The 26,866-nt window shown below is 33.7% G+C and overlaps 2 protein-coding genes and 1 pseudogene across 2 annotated transcripts; all 3 read right to left on the bottom strand.

Moving 5' to 3' along the window:
- Positions 1 to 78: 78 nt before the first annotated feature.
- LOC133689700 (uncharacterized) lies at positions 79 to 3,123 on the bottom strand (annotated as a pseudogene).
- A 5,444-nt stretch (positions 3,124 to 8,567) lies between these two features.
- Positions 8,568 to 12,933, bottom strand: LOC133689312 (protein PHOX1-like). Its single transcript, XM_062109127.1, has 3 exons — positions 10,449 to 12,933; positions 10,090 to 10,339; positions 8,568 to 8,915 (listed from the first exon to the last, which is right to left on the bottom strand). The coding sequence occupies exons 1-2, from the start codon at positions 12,484 to 12,486 to the stop codon at positions 10,191 to 10,193; spliced, it is 2,187 nt and encodes a 728-aa protein (XP_061965111.1). The 5' UTR covers positions 12,487 to 12,933; the 3' UTR covers positions 8,568 to 8,915; positions 10,090 to 10,190.
- Positions 12,934 to 24,311: 11,378 nt separating this feature from the next.
- LOC133688461 (uncharacterized serine-rich protein C1E8.05-like) lies at positions 24,312 to 25,299 on the bottom strand. The gene has a single exon (XM_062107951.1). It carries the CDS (start codon positions 25,206 to 25,208, stop codon positions 24,576 to 24,578), a length of 633 nt encoding a protein of 210 aa, XP_061963935.1. The 5' UTR covers positions 25,209 to 25,299; the 3' UTR covers positions 24,312 to 24,575.
- Between the last annotated feature and the right edge of the window lie 1,567 nt (positions 25,300 to 26,866).

The following is a 26,866-nucleotide window of genomic DNA, read 5'->3' as shown; positions in this document are numbered from 1 at the left end:
TGGCAGATCAATGCCCAGTGCTGCTCAACTACCATGACCCCTGTTGACATTAAAATTTAGTGATGGAGCCCGGAACAGTAATCAAGGAAAAGGGAATTAGGCTTCGTTGTTATCTTCAGTCTATAAACAAGGAATGCATAGCAAGATGGATCCTTGCAAATGCGTGTTCAAATTAAGTTGCACAAAACATTTAATTCAAATTAGTTTAAATTGTTAATTGCTTCAACACAAGTAATTTTTGAATGCTCAATATCCCAGCTTCAAGCATCGACCTTCGCTGCTGCAGATGCATAGCTGACACTGCTGTCTCTCATTGTTTTGCATTGGCTAGACTGCTCGTACCGGAGGAACTTGATCTTTATCTTTGTCGAGCAATTTCTCAACATCTGAGAGTATCATAGATACTAAACAAAAGGATACAATAGAAACTAAAAAAACATGCAATAATATATCCAAAAAATTTTAAACGGTGTTTTAAACCAAAATTTATCACTGGTGGGATATGTGGGAAACCAATTGTCATGAATTACTCAACTAAATAGAAGTAAAACATGGCTGGCAAAAATTGCATATAGAAAATGGAAGAAGAAAGTTGTAAGGACATCTGCAAACATCTTTTGGGGCTGAAATCAAAAGCCATTTAGGTAACTTCTGAGATTTGGGCACTTACATGCAAGAAAACACTAATAGGATGTCTTCCACAGATAGTGTTGCCATACTCCGACAGATATTGTTTAAACGCATCTGTATTCCCTGTTTCAATTATGTCCATGCCCATCTTGTCCAATGCCTCAATAGACTTGTGTATGGGGCCACATTTCTTGTCATAGCGCGTGTAATGGAACCTAAAACAAGAAACACAGGTCAAGATATGTTTGAAGACAGTTGAATACATAAGGTGAACTGAATGTGTTTTACAGAACTACAACAATATTGTTCAAGTATGGTTGTGACTAAAAAATCAGCACAAACTGCTGAATATCATGCTTTGCAGAACAATAGATACAAAAATGGATAACATAAGATGATCCCCCCAAATACCATGTGGCTTTTTTTTTCGAATTCAAGAACTGAACAAAAAATAGATCTATTCATTTTAGATTACAGAAGACCCTTGACATAATGCATTATGCAGGCTCAGAGACATCTGACATTCTATCAAGTTCTTCAAAGCAAATTCTCAGACATTCTAGAAGCAAATTGAGCAATAGAACTTGCAAGGCTTTGAGGAAGGGATTGCTAACAGTAGTTTTAAAAAAGAAACGACAGCTCTCCAACTTGGATTATGAGGAAAAAGAAAATGGTTCATTTCAAAGTGGAGTGAACATCAAATTCAAATCAAAGGAGACAACCCACTTTCGAGTGAGCTCTTGGACTGGCTGAAAGGGAAAAGGGAAACTGTACAAGGCATTTTTCACTGACCTCCACAAATGCTACACAGCAATGGGTATGTGTGGTAAGGAAGCAAATTAAAGAGTCATCCCAATCCTAGACCTCCTCTATGAATACAAAGACATTTAGAAGGAGAAAAGTACCATGCAAACCAGCATATAATGAAACATACCGAGAACCCCAGGGACAAAAATCAGACAGAAAAGTAGTTAGTTGGATCATCAACATATTTTGCCAACAAGCGCCCATACACGGCCTCATTGTCAGCTCTAACAGCGCCGACCAAAATGGGCACAACTTTCACCGGGTGCCTGCGTTACATTAGTAAGAATCAGACGTGCACAAACAAAAAAAAAAAAACATGGCAACATAAAGTATCAGCAAAGCTGAGACACAAACAAAACCAACATATGGAAATTCTCCACGTGACAGAAATTACCCTTCAAATATCATAGCAAGATATGGCAAGTGCATTTCCACGCTATGTTCGCGCTCATCAACCTGAAGATCCATCAACTCAAATTTTCCCGTGGCTTTAAGTTCCTCAATGACTGAAAAGGATACATAAATAACATAATTCGTTCAATCACACCGAACCACCACAAAATCAAACCAGAAATTAGAGCTCAAAAGGAATAATCCAGATCATTCATCATTAGCATATCAACTCAATAAGAAACCAAACTATGCTTGTATAGTACCTTCCAAATCAATAGGCAAGTCCCCTATCGGCGTTTTGTAAACAGCAGCCGTTGAAAGAGCACATTTTAGCGTATAATAATGGTGTGATGGACCGAGAAGAAATACCCGAGTACTAGAAAACATAACAAAACAAAACTCCCACTCATCATCATAAAAAAAACCATTAATTCCCCCATCAGAACCACTCTCCTCGAGATGCAGTTCCCGGAAAATAAATTCTAACCGGATATCACATTTCCACAGAATCAATACTTAAATTTTTCATTTTTTTAATTGAAAAAACCTCACATTATCACTACTTAAAACACCGGCAGGTTAGCAATAAAAAATCAGAAATAAATTATCTCACTAACATGTTAGTGGGATCAATATTTCCAAAAGCGTAAGCAGCAGCACGACCTGCATATGAATAATCTGCATGCCTAAAATTTCCATTTTTCCATGAAAAAATAATAATTATATATATAAAAAAGGAAAAATGCAATCAAATTGATAAAAATTAAGGAAAAAATGATTAATAGTAAGTAATATACGGAGCAATAACACCGCGCACATCAGGAGATTTCGTTAATCCAGTATCACTTAGCCATCCCTCAAGCTCTTCTTCTAGTTTTTTAGCCAAAGAAACAAAATTAAAAAATCATAATTATAATTGATTAAAAAAAATTCAAGAAAAAATGCAAAGGGAGAGAGTGAGACTTACGGTCGTCGGTGTACCAAGAACCAGCATGGGATGCTCTCCTGATTTTTTCCATTTTTTTCAGAAATTTGAAGAAAACCCTATTTAAAAAAAATTAATAAGAGAATTCTTCTTGATTTTTTCTCTTTTTTTAATCGAGAAGAGTGAGATGGAAGAGATCAAACAGGCAGTGTGGTAAACCGTAGAGTAGAGTGGGAGGATACACTGGATTTTTGCGAATATTTATTACACGGACTTCATGACTTAGATGCTGCCACGTTGGGGTGGTGTCATTTTTTCTTTTCTTTTCTGTTTGTTTTATTTTTTATTCAACAGGTTGATGATTGATGCTGTACAGGGTCAACCACAATTATTAAACCTGATTTTATCCGAAAGGTTAACTAGGATATATAGTTGTTTCTATTTGATTTGATCGATATAGTAAGTAAATACATGAATTCAATCCAAGAAGAAAACATTTTAAAACGATCACACCAAGACAGTTTTCTGCTTGCTGCTATAAGAACAAGAAAACTTAGCAGCTCATCATTCAAGGTTGTGCTTGGTGGTTTGGTGTTCTCCTGTAAAAGAAAGATTCCACCATGTAAGAAACACGGTTAGCTAGCTAATCAATGAGCAAAAATGTGTAAAGCTAGTAGCCCGTGGAAAGTAGGCAAAACAGCAAATGATGAAGAAGTCAAATGATGGCAGCAAAGAATGAGCATGGATGAAGAATCCCTTTTTTTTTTTTTTGAATTACCTGAAAACAAACATAAAGATGCTCTCAAATTCATGGAGGATCAATTTGATTACATTCCTATTTCAGAAACTGCTATTGACGGTGGTATGGTGTTGAGTTCTACTTTTGCTGACTATTTAACCACCGTGGGCTGTGGGTGTTGCGAGTCGATGGTCTGTCGGTGTCGGTAGGTAATGGGAGGCGATGCGGGGGCTGTCGATTAATTTGGTCTGTTATTGTCACTCCGTTGCTGGCTGTGGTGGTTGGTGGTCTGATGCTAGTAAAGGGAAGGGAGGCCTGGCTAGGGAAGTGCCACTGTTATAGTCCCCAGTAAATCTGTATATATGAACAGTGGTTTCACCAATCCTTTCAGTTTTTTATTTTTTTTGTTATGATATGATTTTACTTTCCCTGACGTCAATTTTTGTGTTTATTGATCTTCAAAGATTTTGATTTTGATAAAATATTTTTGAAGAGCAATAAGCATCACATTAGGGAAACTAAAAATCATTAGCAACTACCTCTACTAGTCGCTGAAGAGGTTTAACATAGGGGATGATTTCATGAAGTGCGAAAACCTTTGAAGTGATTTTGTTGCATCCTGCTACTAAATCTTGCAGAATCTTCATTCTTTCATTGATTTTTTCTCCCTTGATCTGCATAACAGACGCAAATGCTACGTGTTACCCAGGGTCATTAAATAAATCTACAGAGCAGCGAAAAAAAGAGGGTTGATCAAAACAACTAGGTTTTACGTCAAGAAAGAAATTATTGAATTTCCTATTCACTCTTTTAGCTGAAGTGGGGCAATCAGTAGCTAGACCATGACTCGGCCGGACATGGATGTAATCTAGCTTTTGAACTTCAGTTACTTCTTGATGTGGACCGGGTAGCAAAACAACAAAAGGGTTGACTATTGTTTCACAATCAAGCGCGTTAAATTTTCTTACGTAACAGTGGAGTTTCCTCTCATTTCATTATTTAGCTTTTACTCTCCCAATTAATTCGGGGCTGTTTGTTTTAGGAGTCTAAGAGTCTCTTTCTGTTTTTAGCTTTTATTTCCTCATTAATTCTGGACTGTTTCCCGATTTAATAAAGTTGTTTTAGGATTCTAGAAATTCTGTTTTCACTATTTATTTGGTTGTAATCACTTTGTGAGAGGTAGACAGAATAAAAAAAAACAAAACTGCTTTGAGTAGTTAACTCAAATATCTTTCTTTCTTTTGTTTTTCTGCGGAATTACAGATTGAAAAAACCTTGTGTGTTAGAATGCGTGTAAGTTCCGTTTGGTCTGCATCACTTCTGCTTTGTCAATGTCTCTACAGAGTTTTCTTTGTGACTATTATTGTTTTTGCTGCTGCTGCTGCTGCCAGGGGAGGCCACACTGGAGCATAAGAGGGAACTGCCGGCCCCTTAACTTTTTATAAGCATGTTTATGTGCAGAAACATAAATTAGGAGTTGAAAAGTCCCATAAATGGAAGAGAAGTTACAGAAAAACATGGAAAATAAAAAAGAGAAAAAATACTGTGTCTTCACGTCTGAATAAGCAAATGCATGTTTCGTGAAAAATCATTCATTTTCGGATTTTTTTATAAGCATTTTATTAAAATCACTACAAAATCTTTTTTCTTGCAACGTTTTTTTTATATGATTTGGGTTATTTTAAGAAAAATATATTCAATAAGATTGATAATAAATTTATTATGAAGCAGTTTTAAAATATAAAAATTTGAAAAAAACAATTATAATATAAATTTTTTTATTTTAAAAATATTTTTAAATTAATTACATTTGTTATGAGTTAGTATATATGTTTTAAATTGATTTATTTATATAACGCATATTTATATAATATATAATATCAAGTATTTATTAATAATTTATTTTTTCATTTAAAAAATTCTAGCTTCGTCCGCTAGCTGCTGCTGAAATTTATGTAGTTATTTTTCTGATTATCCTGTTCTCTCTACTTTCATTTGTTTTTGATTCCTCCATATCAGAACACACAAAAAGTTGGAGCAAACTAAATTCATAAATGACGCCCAGAAGTAATAGATGGCGCTTTTAAGAACAAAGAAGAAGCAAAAAAGGCGTCCGGAAATGGCGCTTTTAAGAACAAAGAAAAAGCAAAAAATGGCTTTAAAAACGAGCCCGTTTATTTACGTGGCTGCTGCTGTTTTTAAAATAAATCGTGTAAACAATATGTTTTATAATCATAAAACATGAATTATTATATATGTGTGGCCTATTAAAAACACTCCTTCTCATGCGGCCATGTCTAATACCTTTGTGAAATAATTCACCCAGACACTATTCACTTCAAGAGTGAATAATACTCTCGAAGTGAATTTATTTGAGCACTGTTCACGTGAATAGTGCTATTCACTTAGCACTGTTCGCAGTGAAAAAAATTGTGTTTTATTTTTTTTAATTTATGTTTTATTTAAAAAATTAAAAAATAATTGCTTGATAACGTAATAAAAAATTCTGACTGGAATGGTTACAAGCTCCTGCCACCTATCACAAGGATCTCCACCCATCTCCTCGGCGGCATCGACTTTCTCTCGAAGATTATAATGAGCTAGAAGTTCTCAAGACACTGTGCTAGTTCATCAAATGTAGCAAGAAAAGTTTTCATGCATCACTAACTCTTACTCAAACTAAGAGTATATAGATACACTAATGCCATTAAATTCTTGTCTGGAAAAAAAAACCCTCTGGATTCACCATCGTTAAGGTAGTTTGCTCCTAACTAACTTTGCTATGAGAACAAATAAAGCAAAAATAAAAGGTAGAAGACACATTTTGATGGGATTATCTTTTTTTCGACGAGCATAGTTATACTCTATATTGTCAAGTAAGAGCATTGCCAGACAGCCCCAGCCAATCCAAAGTTCTCAACAAGACTGCAAAGGGCTTGCGACTCCGGAAGTTACGACCGGAATGCCGATAAAAACAGGGTCGTAGGCTCCCTCCATCTGTCGTGATCCCTTCCTTTCGAGCCTCGCCAATGAGATCGATAACAGAGAGAATCAAAGCTAGAAATGCCACTACCATGCCCATCAATACAAAACCCAGTTCGTCAAAAATTGCAGATATACCCTCTAGAAGTAAGCTTGTGATTAGTGACGTCAACTCATTTGTTTCCTACACCACACAGGTTATCAACAGTATACTCAAAAACTAAAGGAGCGGCTATTTTTGTTATTAAAATAACTAAGATGTAGTTCTTATGCTTGTAAATGATCTCTATTACACGAACTGTTCAAGAATTTATCAAATTCTTGAAGAGCTATAGCCACAAAAATTACATTAGGGAAACTAGAGAATAACAATTACCTCTACTTGCTGTTGAAGAGATTGAAAATAGTGGATATTGACTTCATTAAGCAAGAGAGCCTTCCTACCGGAAGGAAATAACCTCATGCCACCATACATTGCATTATTTGTTTATTTTTAGTGGTGTAACTGAATCGATCCAGCCCGATGTCCTGTCTATCTAGAGCATGGCAAGGTTTCTTCTCATTTACCCGAATCCTATGAGCTAGCAATGTAGAAGCGGTGCTCGCGAAACCCACATCTATATTAAATCTAAAAACATACATATCATAAATAAAATTTTATAAAATTCACTCAGTATTATGTAAAGTTTCAAAATATTATATTATTCAATACCAATAAAATCAAATACCAATTCAAAATAATTTATAATACTCATTGTATTAGCAAAATCAAAACTTTAACTAAATTAGTATAAAAGTGGAGTGTCTAAAATATTGAATTAAAACTAAAAAGAAAACCTTACAAAACAAGCAAAATATACTGACCAAAACTGAAAAAACAGGAACACTCAACAAAGTTTATCTGCTAACAGAAACTAAGAACCTGAAATAATATTAAAAATGAAGGGTGAATTCAACTGACTCGGTAAAAGAATAACATTTAATATATATTTTAGATATTAATAGTTTGCAAATCAATTTATCTTGATATATACATACATACTAAGCATATTATCATAAATTAGTTGAATAAATGTCAGAGATTAAATGACACATGAAGGTGACTATTATAGGAGGATCAGTCGTCACAGGCTGGTGCATCTCTTACCAGTTATGTATACAGAATACTATGTGCACATAAATTAACTACTCTCCGTTAGCATAGAGTTACTGTCAAGTTCTATATCAAGGCATAATAGATATTTTTATAATTATCAAAGCAATGTATCATATCAAATAGAATTTAGTTCAACATAATAAGAGTGCAAATTCAAGAATAGATGAGTGCTAGGAAAATAAAGTAGCTAATATAAATATTCAAAAAATTAACTAGTTATACTCATCATATAATCAACATGCATATTTATTTATATTATATGCATATTAAAGATTATCTCACTTACCCGGAGAAAATATAAAAGTAAAAGAAATATCAGATAAAACACTTGAAAATCTTATTGAGGATTGTTAGAAGTACCTATAAAAATATATAGAATATACAAAAAAACAACTTAAAACAATACAAATAAAGGACTCCAATGCATAAAAAAAAATCAGATTTAGTCTCATAAGTTTAGAGACTAAAACAATAATTTTTAAAAATTAAGAACCAAAACATAATTTTACTAGAATTAGATGATCAAACTGTAAATGTCAAAAATACATAACCATACTGAAATTTCACCCATAATACATCCTCAACTTTGTAAAGAATCTCAATTTACGTTCTAGAACCAAATTGTGATTTTTTCAAAGTCCAGGGACTAAATTGTAAATATCCAAAATAGAGGGACTCAACTAAAAATTACACAAATCAATTATCAAACTGAGATTCATCATTCTTAACCTCGTAAGAATACTGCCCAAAATTTCAAAATACATTTCAGGGGTCAAATTATAATTTTTCAAAGTGTAGGGACTAAACTATAATTTTTATAAATCAAGGATCAAATAAAATTGTTATTTTCAACCTCAACACAATGTTCAGCAAATAAGCAGCTAACATTGAGACTAATCAGAGAGAGACTGAAAGATGCAACACAAAAACACCACTTACACCAACACTGCTTTATGTCATTCAAAACGATCAAATTGTTATACAAGAGAGGAGAGCAAACTAGCAAATCTTTAACAGGCACAGAGCCTCTACAGATGACCAACATGATGGTTTTTATTGTTTGAAATTAACAAATCAAACATATACCCCACCCCACTGTTTCAGCTGTGAATTACAGCAGCTACACTGTAGGGAAAAAATAAATCAAAAGTGGCTTATATAACCAGCTTCACAACCCAATCACAAAAATGACTCACGTTTCAAACCAGGACTATGCAAACTTCCATTATTTGCCTTCCGGAGCAAACAATGTGCTGAGTGTAACAGTATAGAACAAAAAATACCTGCAATCACAAAGAACCAAAGAACAATTCCGGTCAGTGTCAACGTATTCATTAAGGTATGTCAAGCACAATTCATTCGTAACAGAACCAGTAACTTGGTACGTAATTGACAACAGAAGAGGTAGGAAAAATAAGTTAAAACAACTCCAGATAGAAATCCCACAAATAAAATTGAAGCATGCATTTCTAGTCAGCACACCTCTTCAGGATTAACAGAAGATTCAATCCCTAGCCTTTTGAGACACTGAGAAACATTCAAAGCAAATCCAGAAATGAAAGGATAGTAGAATGTCCAGTCCATCTTACATAACCCGAGATATCAAGGATGGCTTTCAAGAACAAGACCCCATTAGTAGACATGAATCATCAATGCCCAAATTAATTCCATCAATTCAGTACCTAGCTGCCGTTTGATTCTCCATAAACTGTATGCATCCCTACCTCAAATCTTGAAATGTATCTTACCATCAATCCAAGGTTGATAAAATGACCCTGACCCAAGGTCAGAGGATCATTCTCATTTTTCACCTGGCTCTGATTAAACCAAATGGTCTCCAAGGACAAGATTTTACCCAAAGCATGAAAATCACAGCATATCACTTATGATTTAAGAGTAAGGACCCTCATGTTTGAGGAAAGAAAACAGGAAGTAAATTCAAGAGTTTTTGTCGCAAATGGAAAGTCAATTCTGCTTCCAAACAACATAATACCAGTTCAGTTGTTGCCAGTTTTTTTGCTGTTGATATCATAGACACTTCTCTTTACTCTAAATTGCTATATATTAAGGAGATGCTACCCCAACATTATCACATTCCTCTCCTGAACTTGTACTTTAGTTTCTTATAATGTCATGAATTCAGCTCTGTAGACAGATCAAGGTTCATTTTGCAGGCACATGTATTGCTATAAATCCCATTTCCCAAGGCATGCTAGCTAAAACTCCCATTCCTGTTAACATTTACCACTTCTTCATATAGATATTCCAAAAGAAATCAGATCTGAATACCACGTTCATTATTCTCAAAAGAAAAATGAAATTGTGTTTAGCATGCTTTTGTTTAAGTCTATAACTAAATCATGTTAAAAAAAGAAGTCCAGTATCTCAAACAATTAAAAGATCGTGTAAAGATGGAGTTATCTCCTTTAGGAAGTAAAGTAACAGAAATAGACATACCTATCTCGACTTGTAGCCATGTAGTTTCTGCAAAATGAAGAAATGAAAATTGAAGCATTTGCCCGATGCCCCTAAACATTATCCAACTATCAACAAAAAAATCAAACTTGCTCCAGCATATCATGAAGTTTTGGAACCCTTCGACGAAACAATGGCTCTAGCCTGAAAGATGGAACACCAATCTCCCACCTCTTCGCATCATACATTTCATTCCATGCCTGTACAATCTCGTCAACTTTGAATCCCAAACCTGCAACAATAGAAGAGTGTTAGCATTAATCTACATTTTAAATTTCTCCATAGTTAACATATAAAGTACTACCAGAAAGAAGCATTATTGTGCAGTCTTTGTATGTTACCTTCAAGTGCGGTTGAATTTGAACAATGGTTCTTTATCATAACAGCTATATCTGTTGGAGAAGCTCCAGCAAGTTCAAACTTCTCTACTGAAACCTCTAAACATTCTTCCCAAGTTGGTAGCTCTAGCTTATATTCCACGACAGATCGCTCGTACAGCATGGTACCCCATAAGAGGTATATCTGTGAACTCATGTTAGATGCTTGCTCTGCAGCTTCTTCAGGAGATGGATCTCTCAATAGCCCATCCAAATCCATTTTCTGCAACTGGTCTTTATATTTGTCAAATTTGGATAGTCCATTTAGACGCTGCTCTTCCATCTCTTCCCACATTTGCATACCCCTCTCCATGCTGTCCTCAGCCTTGTTATAAAGATCCAGGACCTCCTCACAAGGCCCGCTTTCCAAATCAATCTTGCTCCCGATTGCATGGTACCAGCAAAGCTTTGCTTGCTCAAACTGCTGTTGGCCAAGAGCAAGAAGGCCTTCATAGAAGTCAGGTTTGATCCTCAAAGCTTCCTGGTATCTCGTTCCTGCTTTCATATATTCTTTCTTGGCCCACTCGTATGCAATCTTAACCTGTGCAAGTACAGACTCCCTTGATCCATCTTCTGAAAAGAAAATCCGTTTCCTTGCCCTTGACATGTGAACATTTCCCCAATTGAACAAAGCCAAAGCTGCCATCTCTTGGAACTTATCTGCAGCAATATCAAAAAGCTCCTGGGCTTCTTCACTAGTAACAGTATCCTCCATTGCCTCTGAGTATAACTTCATCCCCAGTTCATGAAGATCCAAGAATGAATCAGAATCAAACCCAACATGGTTCTTAAACAATCGTGCAAATTGAACAATCCAATCATCAATACGATTTGACCCTTTCTCAACTACTACACTTTTCCCCACATTTCCATTCTCTACAACATCACTTGTTTTCTTAGCATCCTCATGCACCTCCTCTTCAATTTTCATCCCCTCATAAGCTGGTTCTTGATCAAGACTAACTTCAACAACATAGAACCTAAGAGACCCCTGCGCACCACTTGATGTTTCAGCTAACCGTAATTCATCGTTAGTAGTAATTGTAATCAAATCACCTTCCGGGTCCCTGTACTTCATAAGGACACCGTTCAAGCCGGGAAACCTATCCCGAACTATGTCTCTTAGTACGCCAATGCTACAATTCGAAGGTAATCGTGCCCATCTAATATCCTCACCAAACACCAGCTTCACTGTCTTGTCTATCACTTTCTCCTCCTTGACATCTTTGGTAACCGCCTTTTCTTCCTCAATAGTCTTCATAACTACCTCTTTATCCTTAACAGCAGGACTCACCTTCTTCTCCCGCACAACTACCTTATCCTTATTCTCCACCTTCTTTTCTTCTACTTTACCAACGATTTTCTTCTCCTCCCCTTTACCACTAATCTTCTTCTTCTTCTTTACCTTTTCTTTCACCACTTTACGCAAACGTGCCAACCCAGTTTCGTCCACGTTATCCAACCCAATTAATTTCTCGTCAAAACTAATACCCTTTTCACTCATTGCCTTCTTAACACTCTCCAATATCTCCAACCCCGTCATATTATTAGGTTCCATACCCAATACATTATTAACATCCCTAAAAGCCAAATCCAATCTATTCAGAGCCTCATAACACCTAGCTCTTTTCAACAAAGCTTTACTATATTTTGGCACAACCTCTAAAGCTAAATTACATTCATTGATTGCTCGAGGATACTCACCAAGACCCATTTGCATATAGCAAGCAGCCATGTTGGTGCGTAGATACGCCACATCAATATGGTTTCTTGGTAGTAGCTTGAGGGCTTTTTCGTACTTCAGCATGGCACCTTCATGATCTCTCCTTTGAAAGAGCTTGTTGCCTTCTTCTTTGAGCTCTTGAGACATGTTAATGAAAATTGCCGTGTCTTCATCAAAGGCCTTTGAGGATTTGATTTGCCTCATGTCACCGGTTGTTCTCGGTGATGCCGGCGGCGTTGCTGTTCCCGGATTCTTCTTTTTACCAGTTGGCTTTCCCATTAGATTACAAATTTAGAAACTTCACAGGAATCCAATAAAACCCTTATCAAAATCAAAGCTTTAGTATTAACTTTGATTTTGGTTTTGTTTTTTAATCAAAACCCACTTTGCTAATAATAGAAAAAGGTAACAAAAACAGAAGAGAAGATAGAGAATCAAGAGAAAGAGGAAATGGGAATCTGATTAAAACATTCAAAAATCGAAGCTTTAGTATTAGCTCTGATTTAAAAAAAAAATTAATCAAAACCCACAAACTAAATAAACAGAAGCCAAAACCCCGAGAATCGAGCAAGAACTTGAGAATTCCAAATTGGAATCTAAACGAACTTTATATATTCAAAACAGGTGCAATGAAGAAAAAAGATACAACCTTTATTACTCTTTTGTAATAATTTCAGACAGACTGTGTGTTTTAACGGAGAGGATTTTGGTTACAGAGACAAATGTGAAAAAAACCGGACATTTTATTCACTTACAAGGTGTTCTTTTTTTTTTGTCCAGGTAAACTATATCTTAACCCTATAAAATTTACAAACTCTCCACTTTAGTCCATAGTTTAAAATTTTCTAATATTAACAATAATTTTCAAAATGTTAGGATATGTTCTTGACATTTAAAATAGTAAATATAAATTTCAATATCTGGTATTTTTTATAGTTCAGGAGTCATCCTCAATCACCTCTAATGAGCATTTAAGAACCCTAAATCTATCCCTTCATATTTTTTTATACACAAATTCAATTTTGTGATGATTGGAAAATATCAAAAACAAATATTTTAAGAATATAAAACCCCAAAGTTTAAAGCAAATATTCATCTTTGTAATGGCATGAAAAGACAGTGGAAACACTAAAAGTAAAAATCTCGTGAATATAAAATAACAAGTTTTATTATTGAGTAAGTTTTCATGATTACTATATTTAATAATATTTTAAAAATAACCCAATTTTATATTATTTTAAAGTTTTTAAATATCTTTATTATAAAAGTCTCGTCTATAGAAATTTGGAAGAAAATAATTTCCTGAGCTATTTAACAATCAAGGGTTAATAGTGGGAAAGCTAAGAAACAAGGGTTGAAAGTAAAACATTTATGAAACTATAAGGGCTGAAGTATAGTTTACCCTTAATTTCTTCTCTCCTAGGGTTTCGTGCTCATTCTCTAGGAAGAAAACGAATGTCAACGTGTTTCAGGAGAGATGCTATCTTAGCCGCTAATACTTCCCAATTTGGAGAGTGGAGGAACGCGCCACTTGCATAATGCTAGACAACGTGGGGTTGTGGTGGTGTTATGGGCTGGCAGCATTGCTTTCCAATTCATTTTTGCCCTACCTAGAAAGATTGCGTTGGATTTTTTTCAATTTCTGGGCAGTGCTCGAGAAAGAGTGTGAAAATATTTTTTAATTAAAAAAGAAAAGATAAACAGGTAGGATAACAATCTTCATTTCTTTTTATATTTTCTTTAGTATTGTTTTTCAGGCATCGGGATTCTTGAAATTAGCTTTGGCTGTAAGAATCATGTTTGTTTTTATATTTTAAAATTATTTAAAAAAAAATTAAAAAATTATTTTGATATTTTATGTTAATAAAAAAATTTAAAATAAAAAAATATTATTCTAATCCATTTTCAAGTAAAAAATAATTTGAAACATAATCATTATTGTAGTATAAAATGGACTTTAAAATTCAATTATAACATGACTTTAAATTTAAATTGGTTTTATTAAGAGAGTGTTTAGCATTGTGGTAGATGTTTTTCTAAATATTTTTTATTTATAAATATATTAAAATAAAATTATTTAACAACTCAAAAACACATAGAAAAATAATTTAAAGCTAAAAAGTAAAAAATTTCTAAAAATACTATAGAACCACAAAAACAAATATAATCTAAAAATAATAATTTTTTTTATAATGAATTAAATTGGATAGAATAGTTTTTATCAAGGTAAAAGTCAGAATGTTTTTAGATGTCTATTTGGATGGGGATCGTCGATCCTACAGGATGGTGGTCTCCAATACTTGACACTCACTTAACCCTGCATTTGATGTGAATTAGGTCTTTCAACATGTTCATCTCTTATAATGTTTAAATTATTGTTTAATTATGGTAAAAAAATTAGAAGAATAGAATCAATTATTTAATTGAAAAATAAATAATATTGATTACGAATATTAAATAGGTGTTATTTTGTATGATATTATTAAGTAGGAAAGTGAAGATTGATTTAGAACATTAAATAAGTCTTAATAAAAGCTTTAAAGGCCCATATTAATGTTGAGTGAGAAGGGAAATTGATTTCTTGGATTTTCCAAGTTAAATGAATACGTTTCTTCACTAAATTCAATTATTGAATTTGACCATTAGCAAGTGGAGAACGGATACTGTCTAGCTGAATGAGATATTTTTATTAATATATTCTACAATGAATTAATTTTTAGCATAGTCCAACTAGTCAAAAATTAATTTGTTAAGAACTTTTTATTTAAAAGCACAGTCACCCAGTTTGAAGCTCTCGGAACATTGGTTGAGTTAGTTAATTTACAAATTAATTTGAATTTATTAAATAAAATAATATCATTTTAGATAACAAAAATTAAAAAAACTAAAATAATATTATTTGTACATAAAGTTTTTAAAAATCATTAGATATGTCTCATTATTTGAACTGGATTACCTATTATATAAGTTGACATATTTTAGGTTACTTGAATTTATCAAACTCAACTTATTATACGGTTTAAAAGTAAACTTGAGTGGGATTGATTTCAACAATTTTATTTTAAGCATGCAATTTTTATTGTATTATTTTTGAAGTGTATATATATATATACACACACACACACCATCCAAATCAAGCATGTCATTTAAATATTCGGCACTATTATAATTTTGTGCAAATAATTTAATTTAAATATGAATTTCAAAATTACTTCTAAAAAAACACTAATATAAGAGATTGCTTGAAAATATAATAACAGTTATATTTTAAAGTGTTTTTTTTATCTTAAAATATATCAAAATAATATTTTTTTTTATTTTTTAAAAATTATTATTGACATCAGTACATTAAAACGATTTGAAAACATAAAAAATTAATTTAAAGCAAATAAAAAAATTATTTTTTTTCAAAAACGATTTTGAAATGCAAAAACAAATGGATTCTAAATCATTCGATATTTTTATATATACAAAAACAAACAGGTTTGAAAATGCTCAATATTTTTATATGCGTAAATCACTTGATTATTTTTGAGGTTTTAATTTGAAAATCTTATCTTATGTCCAAGAATAAAACCGACTTAGTTTAGTTAAAGATATAAGGATACATGGAACATTAACCTACAAAATTAATGCCAAGAAAATCATTAATTGTCTTGTCAATTATATGTTAAAATTCCATTTGTGATGGTTCATTTTTTAAATCACATGGAGTTTTAGCTGAATAGTTTTTTCTATTTTGTTAATAAAATATTGTTATTTTCTCATATTTATGATTCAAATTTTTTAGTTGTCGCTAGTGTGTCTCGAGCATTGTTGCAAGTAATCTTGTAAACTTTGTTTAAGAAATTGAATAATTCTGAAAAATAAGGTGAGAAAATTAATAACCAGTCAATACTAATTGAAAATTATTTTATTTAATATGTATGTTTTAGTATTAATCACATATATATTTTTCTTATTTAATTTCAATACATTTATAAATATTTTTTACCTTGATAAATAAAAAAATACGCAACCGATCCTATGCTTGAGCAATCGATATTGAAAAATAGTCATTATTTTTTTAATATTTATGAAAAATAAAAAAATAACTACCGATTATTTCGAAAAAACAATATTAAGAAAATAATGAATAATGAAAAAAAGAAAGAAAGCTTTCCCGGGCATGCGTACAGGATCGGTGCAACCAAACTCACGTGTATGGGCTGGACATGTGCAGCCCAAGAGTTTTAATAAAGAAAATCGAACCGAATTAGTCGATTGCATGTACAATAACAACTACGGTTGACCAGTTATCCAGTGAAGTTTATGGATTTGGTTTGGGCCAGGCCTGACCCATATACAGCGAGGGTTTTGTCCCCTTTCTTCAAGGAAGGAAGAAGTCCCCTACTGGCAAGGATAAGGGCTTCACTCCGCATAGTCTCTAGTTTCCTTCTATATATAGGTAGACATGTTCTTACAAGAAAAGAACTCTGCTGTAAGAGAAGAACCCATCAAGGCTAGCTGCAGTAGTTTACCATGGGGAGAGCAAGAAAAATTCCAATGGCCAAGCGAGAAACAGCAGAGCAAAGGTCTGTTACTTTTACTAAAAGACGTCAGGGTCTTTTCAACAAAGCAGCAGATTTGTGCAGGATTTGTGATGCTCACATTGCCATTATGGTCTCCTCAACGGGGTCCAAAGAAAAAGTTTATACCTTTGGCCACTCTTCCGTTGATGCTGTCTTCGACAGGTTCCTCGACAATTTTACGGCAGCCCCGGAAGCGGTAGCATACGAAGCAGGAATCAAGTCAGCCAGTAATTCCCTCTATGAAGAAATCAAGGCATTGGAGGGTGATGTTAATACTCTAATGCAAAACAAGAAGAGAAACGTTGGAGGGGTTTTATGGGATTCTTTAGAGGAGATTGAGCAGTCTACTACTTCAGTTGAGGAGTTACAGGATGTTGTAGATATCCTGGAAGGTTTGTTGGGTCAGGCCAAGAATAAGCTGATGAATAACGCAACTGGGAATCTTGGTGTAAGCATTGCTGTTGAGCCAAAGTCTGATGATTTTTTGGCTTTAGAGCCTAAACCCCGAGATGATTCTTCGTCTAGCTTGGGTGGTGATCAAGTCGGTCAGAATTCTGCCATTGTAGGAGACAATGGTGCTAATTATTCTGATTCATATTGGAATGCTGATGGTTCAACTGCTGATAGCTGCATGGATTTTCCAGTCGAAGTCGATGTGGATCTTATATGGAATCTCCTTGAGTCTTCTGATTTCAGTTCGGGTTCTGACAAAGTTATTTCCATGAGCAACAGTAGTGACTGCACTACTTCAGGCACTGCCTCAGAATCAGCTTCAGGCTCACAAGAGAATGAGGATAATGTATTACCTGCTACCAATTTGGATTCAGAATTGTTCAAGGACATGGAGCTTGTTGATTGTGGAACTTATAACACTACACCAGATCCTGGCTCTGGAGATATTGACCAACATTATGCCATGGATGGGGACTGCAACGCCAAGCAACATGATTCAGCTACTGATCATGGTTTCATGGATTTGATTGGTGAGTTTGGCTATTGTTTGACTGATCAGCTGGGACTTCCATTGCTCACTGCAGTTGCGAATCAGTTTGAAGATTGGACCCACTATTATCAATGAGGATTTGATTTTTAACATATATAATGATAAGGCATTCAATTATGTTTTTCTTAATCAGACTAGTCTCTAATTTTCAATTAAATCTTAGATTATCAACAGAATTCCTGTTATGGCTGATTAAGGTTAGCCCCACGAATCTTGTGTCTGTATATAATGAAATTGCTGGCTGCAGCAATTTCTCTTTCTGTCATCAGTTAGCAAAGTTTTCCAGTCATATTAACGAGTGTGAACTTTATTATTGCTGAAGTGACCAGGCTTTTTCGTAATGGAGAATCAAGATGCTGGGTACATGACCTATTCTGCTGGTATATTCTTCAATGAATTCTCAGCATGGTCAAACCAGTCGAGCAGTATTTTTAACAAAAAACAAAAACTTGATTTATGTAAGAGAAAAACATGGATTGGTTCTGCAAATATTCATATAAATGTTCAACAGTTGTCTGAATTTTCATGATATATATCTACAACCTTCATCTATCATCATAGTACAACTTTCGCAAGCGAATCTCCAGATCTCCAGGAAAAACTCCTTTCTGATTTTCACGAGTTAGAAAGGCATCGATAGATAACTCCAACTTATTAGAATTCCTAATTACATTCTTCAAACACCTCTTTTAAATGTCGCTAAAGAACCCAAGTGAACAGGTCAAGTATAGCAAACTCTGAACTGCCCAAACCTACAGACCTTGGAGAATTGGGCCTGAACTGCCCACCAAAGTTGGACACACAGTGGACGTTGATTTCTTTTAGCATTACCACACTCCATGTGCCCTTGAAAATTATAGTGCTCCAAAAAGATAAAAGAGGATGGTGCCAGTGAACTGCGTTTTGTACTGGCCTGTTTTGAGAAGAGAAGATGGAGGGAATACACGATACCTGGACGGGGAGTGCCATACTGTACATATACTAGACATTGAGAGCAATGTCAGGTGAACATATTTGGGACTTTGACTTGGCCGAATCTTATTCATGTTTGACCTCATCTGTTGGATAGTATGCTACCGGCTATTTTTGGTTTTTAGCATTTTTTTTATTTAAAAAATATCGGTGGAATAGAATGTTTAAAAAGAGAATCGGCAAACTAGCACGGTTTACAAATGTGGTGACTGGGGAGCGAGATTATTGTAGTTTGTTATTATTTAGAATAGAGATGTTTTTTTTTTCAAAAAATATTAAATTAACTGAAGAGAGGAGGAAGAAAAGATGTTGGAGATACTAAAATTTTGATTACAACATCACCAATATCATAAAAAATATCTCAATAAAATAAATTCAACAATATCAAAAAATATCATTAATAGTGACGCGAGTGGATCACACTTAATTCCAAAAACAAATATGTCCCCCTTCATATTTAGGCGACAAGTGTGGTTGTTGGTGATCTTTTTGGTGTTATTGGATTTATTTTATCGAGATTTTTCTTATGATAATTGTATGAAATTTTAGTATGTTTCGAGGATATATTTTTTTTCTTTCCTTTTCTCTTTTTTTTCATATGTTCATTTAATAGTTTTTAAAGGATGTTGTTATTTTGAATAGCAATAAGCTATAAAAGTCATGTTTTTCAATTGGAACATATATAAATAGTGTTATTTCAACGATATTTTTTTTTTAATTGTGCTATTCTGATAATATTTTAATTAATTGTGATAATATTTTTTTTTAAAAAAATATAGGCTACTTGAATTTAATTATGTCATTGTTGAAAATAAAACTCAATCCAAATCAAATTATAAATTACCAAATTAATCTACCGAGTTGAGTTGATGCTCTCAAGTTCTCTCACACATACAAAGTAAGATGTAAATTTTTGAAAAATATCCAACTAGCAATAAATTCCAGGCGTATGAAATTGCAATCTTCGAGGGAAAAAAAAATCCAAACTGGCAATAAATTCGAGACAACAGTAGTCTCGCAAAAGAACTGCAGTGAGCTTTAATCGTCTTGTTCCCGTCACCCTCGTTTTCATAGTTCCATTTCGTATTTGTTTGAAATGTGAAATAGAATTAGTTGTTTTTTCTTTTCTTCCCCCCCCCCCCCTCTTGTGATCAATTTAGCCAAAGGGCTTTGAGCTTTAATGCTTCAGAAATTAACGGGTTAATTGACATTGTTTGAGTCTTCTTAGGTGAATGCTACCCTAAGGAAGAAGGTTATACACGAGAAGTTGGTTCAATTACTTAACCCCGTCCCAATAATGGCTACTAAAATCTAGTATTGGCCACTTCTCGATACTACCTTATCCTTCAGAAGGGCTTTGGATCTGACGAGATAGAAGATAGGTTTTCGTGAATATAGTTGAGTCAAGCTTGAATTTATAATTATATCTTAAATTTTGAAATTTTATAAATTATAAATCTGATTTTTTCAACCTGACTTATTAAATTTTAAATTTTTAGAGACCTGAGCAGGTTAGATATATACATTGAGTTGGATTAAAATTTTTATAGATATTATAAATTTCTATGAATTAGATTTACATTGCTAATTGCCATAACACCTTTAATGTTAGGTTTAATTCTTATATTTTCCACCGCTATTAAATTCTAGCTACCTCCTTTCTCGTGTCCAGTAAAGAGATAAATATTTTTTTGTTATGTTAAGAAAATCTAATAAGACTCCGACTAATATAAATTTTGGAGCTAAAAAATTTCTAACCAAAATAAAAGATAAATGCTCAATTCACAAACTATCATATATAAAGATAAAAAAAATAATTATATAGTACATAAGTGAGGTTGGCTAAATTTCAAAAAATTTAATTCATAATATCCATCTTTTAAGTTTTTTTTTTATTCACTATCATTTATATTTAAAATACATGCATTATGTGACTTTGACGGATTAGATTAGGTTAAATAGCACTAGTGTTTTCAAACACCCCTCTAACATATTAAAGTTATATATGCTTGGTATTATTTTTATTAATTGATTTAATTTTTTTTTACTTTTGAATCAAGAAAAGTAATAAGTATGTTTAGAAATAATTTTTGGCTTAAATTAAAAAAAAATTGTTATAAAACTTTAACTTTATTATGTATGATTTATAATGTATACCACATTCATTTATGTTGAATCGTTTTTACTTAACATGCTTCTAATTTAAAATAATTTTAACTTATTTTAATCATAAGTTGTTTAAAAAACTATTTTTGAATTAAAAGTAAGACACGATTCAGTAATTATATCAAACCTGTATTAAATAGAAGTAAAAATCTCTCCGATGTTAAACATTGAAAGATTGCTCATTACATTTTAATGCCTTTAATGCCGCCAACGAACACACAAGCAATTAATTTACGTACATTGTAGGCATGGCGATTTGTCTCTCTTGTACACTTCTTATCCAGTTCACATCTCCACTGGCACTTCACAGCCATAAATCAATAGCTTCGAAGCTCATGCTTATCTCCTGAAGACAGTCTCGAGAGACGCATCCAGTGGTGGAGCTACCAGGGTCCATTCACATGCTATGTTTCCAAGCTATAAGCCAAAAAACTATATAATAGGACAGTACTGTCGATGCAGGCTATGGGAAGGTGTGACTCAATGAAAATCTCGAAGAGGCAGGTGAAATACGGACAATTTACACAGTTGATCAAGAAATACACAGGTAGGTTCTGTAGTCCAACATTACCGGTCCCCGGTTCATTATTCTGACATAAATTGTAGAAACCTTCGGCCTATGAATTTCCTAGATGGAAGATTTGAATATGTCAAAAAGAAGAAGATATTGTTGCCTTTCTCGTTCAGTAGGGCTTGGATCTATTCCCAGCTTCATATGCTTGTTGGATTAGAGATAGGCTTGGTCTTCATGCAACATTATGATAATTAATACGTGCAACTATATAAACAATCACTGAGTTTAGGGTTTGGGAATCTCTTTTTCTCTCATCCTCTCTTTTTTCGCTTGCACTACCATGTTCATGACATTTTCAAGCGGTGTTTCCTCTTTCATACACTAACTTAATTATCGAAATGTCTCTCTTATCCCACTAAAAAAACTTGTTTTAAGAGTATATAGATCATCTGCTCCACTTACAATCTTTTGTGAAAAGTGCCACCTCATCATGCTACCAATTTGTGCGAGGGGCGAAGAATTAAAAGTTGGAAACAGCCATTAACAGTAGTCAACTTTGTCTTGGCTAGGTGGTAGTGAAAATGGAATGGCGGGGAGCGGTGGGTGGATCTAAAAAATTTCAATCATCTTAGGATAATAATTATATGTTGGGTAATCAATTAATTTTTTTTGTTTTAATAATTTGATTTTTTTTTGTTAAAACGGTTGATATCTATAAAAGTTTTTTTTTATAAATTTGAGGACTTTCAAATACATAAATAAGTATTTTTTTAGAGAAAGAATATGCAATAATATTTTTAAAAAATAAAATTTAAAAATATATACGCTAAAAATATTAAGAATGATGAGATTATAATCCTAGAGATTAAAGGATTCATGGGATATTTATAATTCATGAATTTCATTCTCTTATAGAGATAAGAGGCTAATTAAAGAGTCATATCACTCTTGTGATATTTTAAATTGTGTTATATTTAAAATAATATGTATTGAATCAATATAAAATATTAAAGTACTATGTAGGGTCCTGAAAAAAGTTTCAATGTAGTTTTGTGTTTGGACAAGTTATTTGAACCAGTTATGAATGAAAAATATACTCATACGTGTTATCTAGACCTAAACATGATGGGCTCAAGCATGATAACATTGGTCCATGAAGGTGCTGAGAATGCTCCCGCTATAGGCTCGTGTTGGGGCTAGACAACAATATAGCCCTATTCTTTTGACAGCATGTTGGGGTCGAACATGATAGCCCAAGCCTGTTGGTGTTTTTTTTAAAGCTTTTTAAGGGAATTTTTTGAGTATGTTAAATTTGAATTGGGTTTATCAAATATAAAAATAAATAAATAAACTCAATTGATTAGCTTAAACAGAAACACTCAAACCTAGTTTCCAGAAGAGCTAGGGAGATCGTGGTTTTTGGTCGGTTGACGCGCTGAGGATGTGTTTAGCCAAGTTTAGAATTCGCATCCCTCATTTTCAATCACCCACCATGATATTTCGAACACAGCCGCTCACCTACAGTCACGGGAGGTGAAACGATGGAGTTCGGAGCCTCGGATGAAGAATACTAGAACCTATCAGTCGAAATCGATGCGAAGGAATTCCTATGAACGCCAGAGTCGAACCGAACAGGAAAATCTAGCTATTTTACTTGCAAATACCAAATTAATCTTCGATAAATACCAGACCCTCATGTTTAGTTGTATTCAGATGCGCCATCATGTCAGCCCACATGCTTTGCACACAAGTAACATGCTATGCTTTCAATTATTGGGAGCGTGAGATGTCACTTGGACACGTAATGATATGAAATGGACCTTCCAACGGCTTAAATACAATGTTTAAAAAGCTTAGTGATCAAGACACCCCCCGCATCTTCTTTTGAGCATTTATATCTTCCTTTCTTTTAGAAAATAAAAATATATTATTTCTTCCTTTTCTTTCCTTGCTTCCATGTCTAGAAAATGAGAAATGCCCTGTTATCTTGGCCCAAAATTCATAGTTGACAAAAGGATCAATCACCTTTTAGGTATGACGCGCACGTTTCATTGCTCCTCTTTCAAATCCATCATTTATTTATTTTTTATTTTGGCCAAATCTTCAATATTATAACAAAAATTATATTTATTTTAAAATTCAAGATAAACAACATTATTCATTCGAATGATTTTGCCACTCAGACCACCAAGAGATTTCTTTTTCTTCTTATTTCCTTGAAGTTTCCTTTAAAATCCTCTGAAATTCCCAGAATATTCTCCTTTTTAAATCTCTCTGCTGAGACACATTGAGTCAGCTGTCTACAGCTATCAATCAGTAATAATATCCCCCCCTTTTCCCTTCACTTTTAAGGACATTGTTATTATTATTATTATTAGAGAATTGTCATAATTACTTAATTTTCCTTATTTAAGAATTTCCGTAGTTATTTTATTTTGATATTAAGTCCATGGCCACTTGCTTAATTTTCTTTGGAATCTCCAAATCCGCTCCATAGATGTCCCGCTAAGCAAAGGCAAAATTAAATTTCAAATCTTCAAAAATTTTGAAGTCTCGGCCAAAACGCCACGGCGAATCCATACCTGCACCAATTAATAAAAAAAGTAAAAATAAAAATAAATAACTAAAAAAGAAAATAGAAAGAATATACCTGGCTCCAAACACGACGCAACTGATGAATAGTAACGGCACACGTAACGGGCGACGAGTAATGGACCCATGCTATGAGTGAACGGAACGGTGGTAAACGGCAAACATAACGCTGCAAACACCACAATCCCATCCGATAATTTTGGAATCAGATTAATTAAATCCTTAATTATAAGGATTAAGATTTAAATTCTAACGATTAATTATAATTATAATTTTTAATTTTAGGTTTTAGAAAATTAAGTCTCAAATCTCTTTCCATGGCAATTGATATGTACAATAAAAAGGATTCTCTCTTCCAATCAAAAGTCCAACACAAAATCTAACTCATCCGAGCTAACTCAGCCCCAAACTCGTCGTAGATCTATGCAACAGTGTCCACCCCGCCGATCCGACTCGGTCCCGAGCGAGTTGACGCAGCTATGCACACCTTGACCACAAAAAAATGAAAGAAACCAAGAACACCAACCTGTGGTTAAAACCGCCAGAAAAATCAACAAATTCCATCATCGGCTTTAGACATAATTGATAACCGACTCTGCCGCGGCTGGAAGGCGCCTCGCCTCCGTTGCTGATGCGATGAAGGCCTAATCAAAGCCGTCAACGCTCTCTTCACCCACTCGCCTTCAACACCACCGATTCTAACCAGAGAATTCGTCATCGCGGACCGCCTCATATTCAAACGATGAGGAGTGAACATCGCCGGATTAGAAGAACTCGAACTGTTCTTATGCAAACTGCACCGGAACGAGCCTCGATGTGTTGTAGGAGAACACATACATGTCCTCTTCGGCGCCGAGATCGGATGGCTGTGATTCTTTTTCGAAACGGATATTGACCGATTAGGAGAGGTAGATCGGTCAATAGAGAAACGAAAAGAAGGAGAAAGAGGAGGACATGATGAGTAAAGATTGACGCGTGTCGGAGACGCTGATCGCTGATGAGAATTCTGAAAAAATGCGGATGGTGGAGAATAGAAACTTGAGCTTGTTGAGGATGCAAAGGCAGAAGCTGATGAAGAAGATGAAAGACTGTAATTGTTGTGTGTTTGTAATCTTCCACTTGGTGATAGAGAGCGTAAGACAGGACCACTTGATCTCTTTGACCGTGAAGAACCGGCAGCCATTGTTAAAGAAGAGCTTGTATGAGAGAAGATGAGGGGTTATTTTTTTTTTCTATAAGGGGTTTTGGGTAGCTGGTTTGGCAAACCTAGCGAGTCTCCAAGGTTGAATTTATAGGTAAGAGGGGCGAGGGTAGGGGTGTAAATAATGGGTGTTTGAGGGGTGTTTTGGGGAGTCGAGTTTTGTGTTAGTTGAGTTAACTATGGTTAAGATGCGGTCGGTTTAACTAGAAGGTGGAGTTATGGTGTGTAGATTCTGATCAGACGGCTGGAATTTTGCGACGTGGACAGCAGAAGAGGATGAGAAAAGGAGCCGTTAGATACCAGGGTTTCTGGGCAACTGCTAAAGCTGCCATGTGTAAAGTCTTGGGAAACGGTCAGTTATGTAAGTACGAGAATGTAATGGTTTTTGTAGGAAATTACAAACTGCCATCGTAAGAGCAGTTGTGTTGGTGCTAAAAGTCTTAACTGTCCCTTACCTTTCCAATTTTTCCCTAATAATCAAATTGTTGGCGGGTAATAAGTAGCAGAGTACCAAACTGAGGGTGGCAGTGAAAATTTTAAATTTGGGGAAGTGATGGGTGACCGGCTTGGATGCTATTTTTTTTTTTTTATTATTATTATTATTATGAAAAGTGAGGTATATTATAGTTACAAGAACAGAACAGATTTGGTATACATACAATTCAATACCAGTTTATTTAAGTCAATTTAATTTTTGATATTTTTATATAAAAAATAAAATATTATTATTTTTTAAAAAAATTGAGTTTTTTTATACTAATTTGGCCTGGATTAAATTTCAAATAAAGGAATCACTGAGTTATCCCAAGTCTTGTACCAATGAGGTATATTATTCTACGCACATGTACCTTTTACTTTTAATCCAAATCACATATGCTTATTATGAAATTTATTTTTTGAATTAAAATGACAATTTTTCTACCATTACACATACCAAAATATTAATGTTTTATGTAATTTAATTTCCATTTTCTATATAATTAATTTTGTCGGCATGATGATTTTACAGGAGTGTATTTTATCATCTTATTTAACTTTATTTTATTTTCGTAATTAACAATTATTTTTATAAAAAAAATGGACAAGTGCCATGCAAGTTTAATAAAATATAAATAAAATATGTCTATTAAAATATTTTAATACATTATATCTTTTATTGGTTCATTTATATCTCAAAGGCATGATAGTATAATTTAGAGGTGATTATTTTTTATTCGATTCAGTTTTTATAAAAAAAAAAAACTAAATTGATTTTTTTTAAAACCGAAACCGGTTCAAACCGACCGGTTTCGGTTCGGTTCGGTTTGGTTTTTAGGACAAAAACCGGTTTGGCTTAGTTTTTTCGGTTTTGGCTCGGTTTTTTTCAGTTTGGGTTTAGTTTGTTTTTTTTGTTTTAGGCTTAGAATACCGAACCGGTCGGTTTTTTTAAAATTTTAATCGGTTTAATCGGGGTTTTTTCACGGTTCAATTTTTTCAATTATTTTTTTTTAGTTTTCTCAATTTAATTGGTTTTTTGATTTTTTTCTCACCCCTAGTATAATTTAACCAAATACTATTTCACTATTATAAACGTTTATAAACATAACATAATAATCAGTTATCAAATATTGTTTTTATTTTACATCATATCAAACATAACA

Source organism: Populus nigra, chromosome 3, assembly GCF_951802175.1.
Source record: "Populus nigra chromosome 3, ddPopNigr1.1, whole genome shotgun sequence".
NCBI lineage: Eukaryota > Viridiplantae > Streptophyta > Magnoliopsida > Malpighiales > Salicaceae > Populus > Populus nigra.
Note: the sequence above shows the minus strand (reverse complement) of the source record. Positions and strands in the feature narration are given on the sequence as shown.

Bases quoted from the DNA above. Each gene is read 5' to 3' on its own strand.
- LOC133689312 (XM_062109127.1), bottom strand. From the start codon at position 12,486: ATGGGAAAGCCAACTGGTAAAAAGAAGAATCCGGGAACAGCAACGCCG. The intron at 10,340-10,448 runs GTAACATACAAA...CTATTGTTGCAG, and splicing joins AAATTCAACCGCACTTGAAG to GTTTGGGATTCAAAGTTGAC.
- LOC133688461 (XM_062107951.1), bottom strand. From the start codon at position 25,208: ATGGCTGCCGGTTCTTCACGGTCAAAGAGATCAAGTGGTCCTGTCTTA.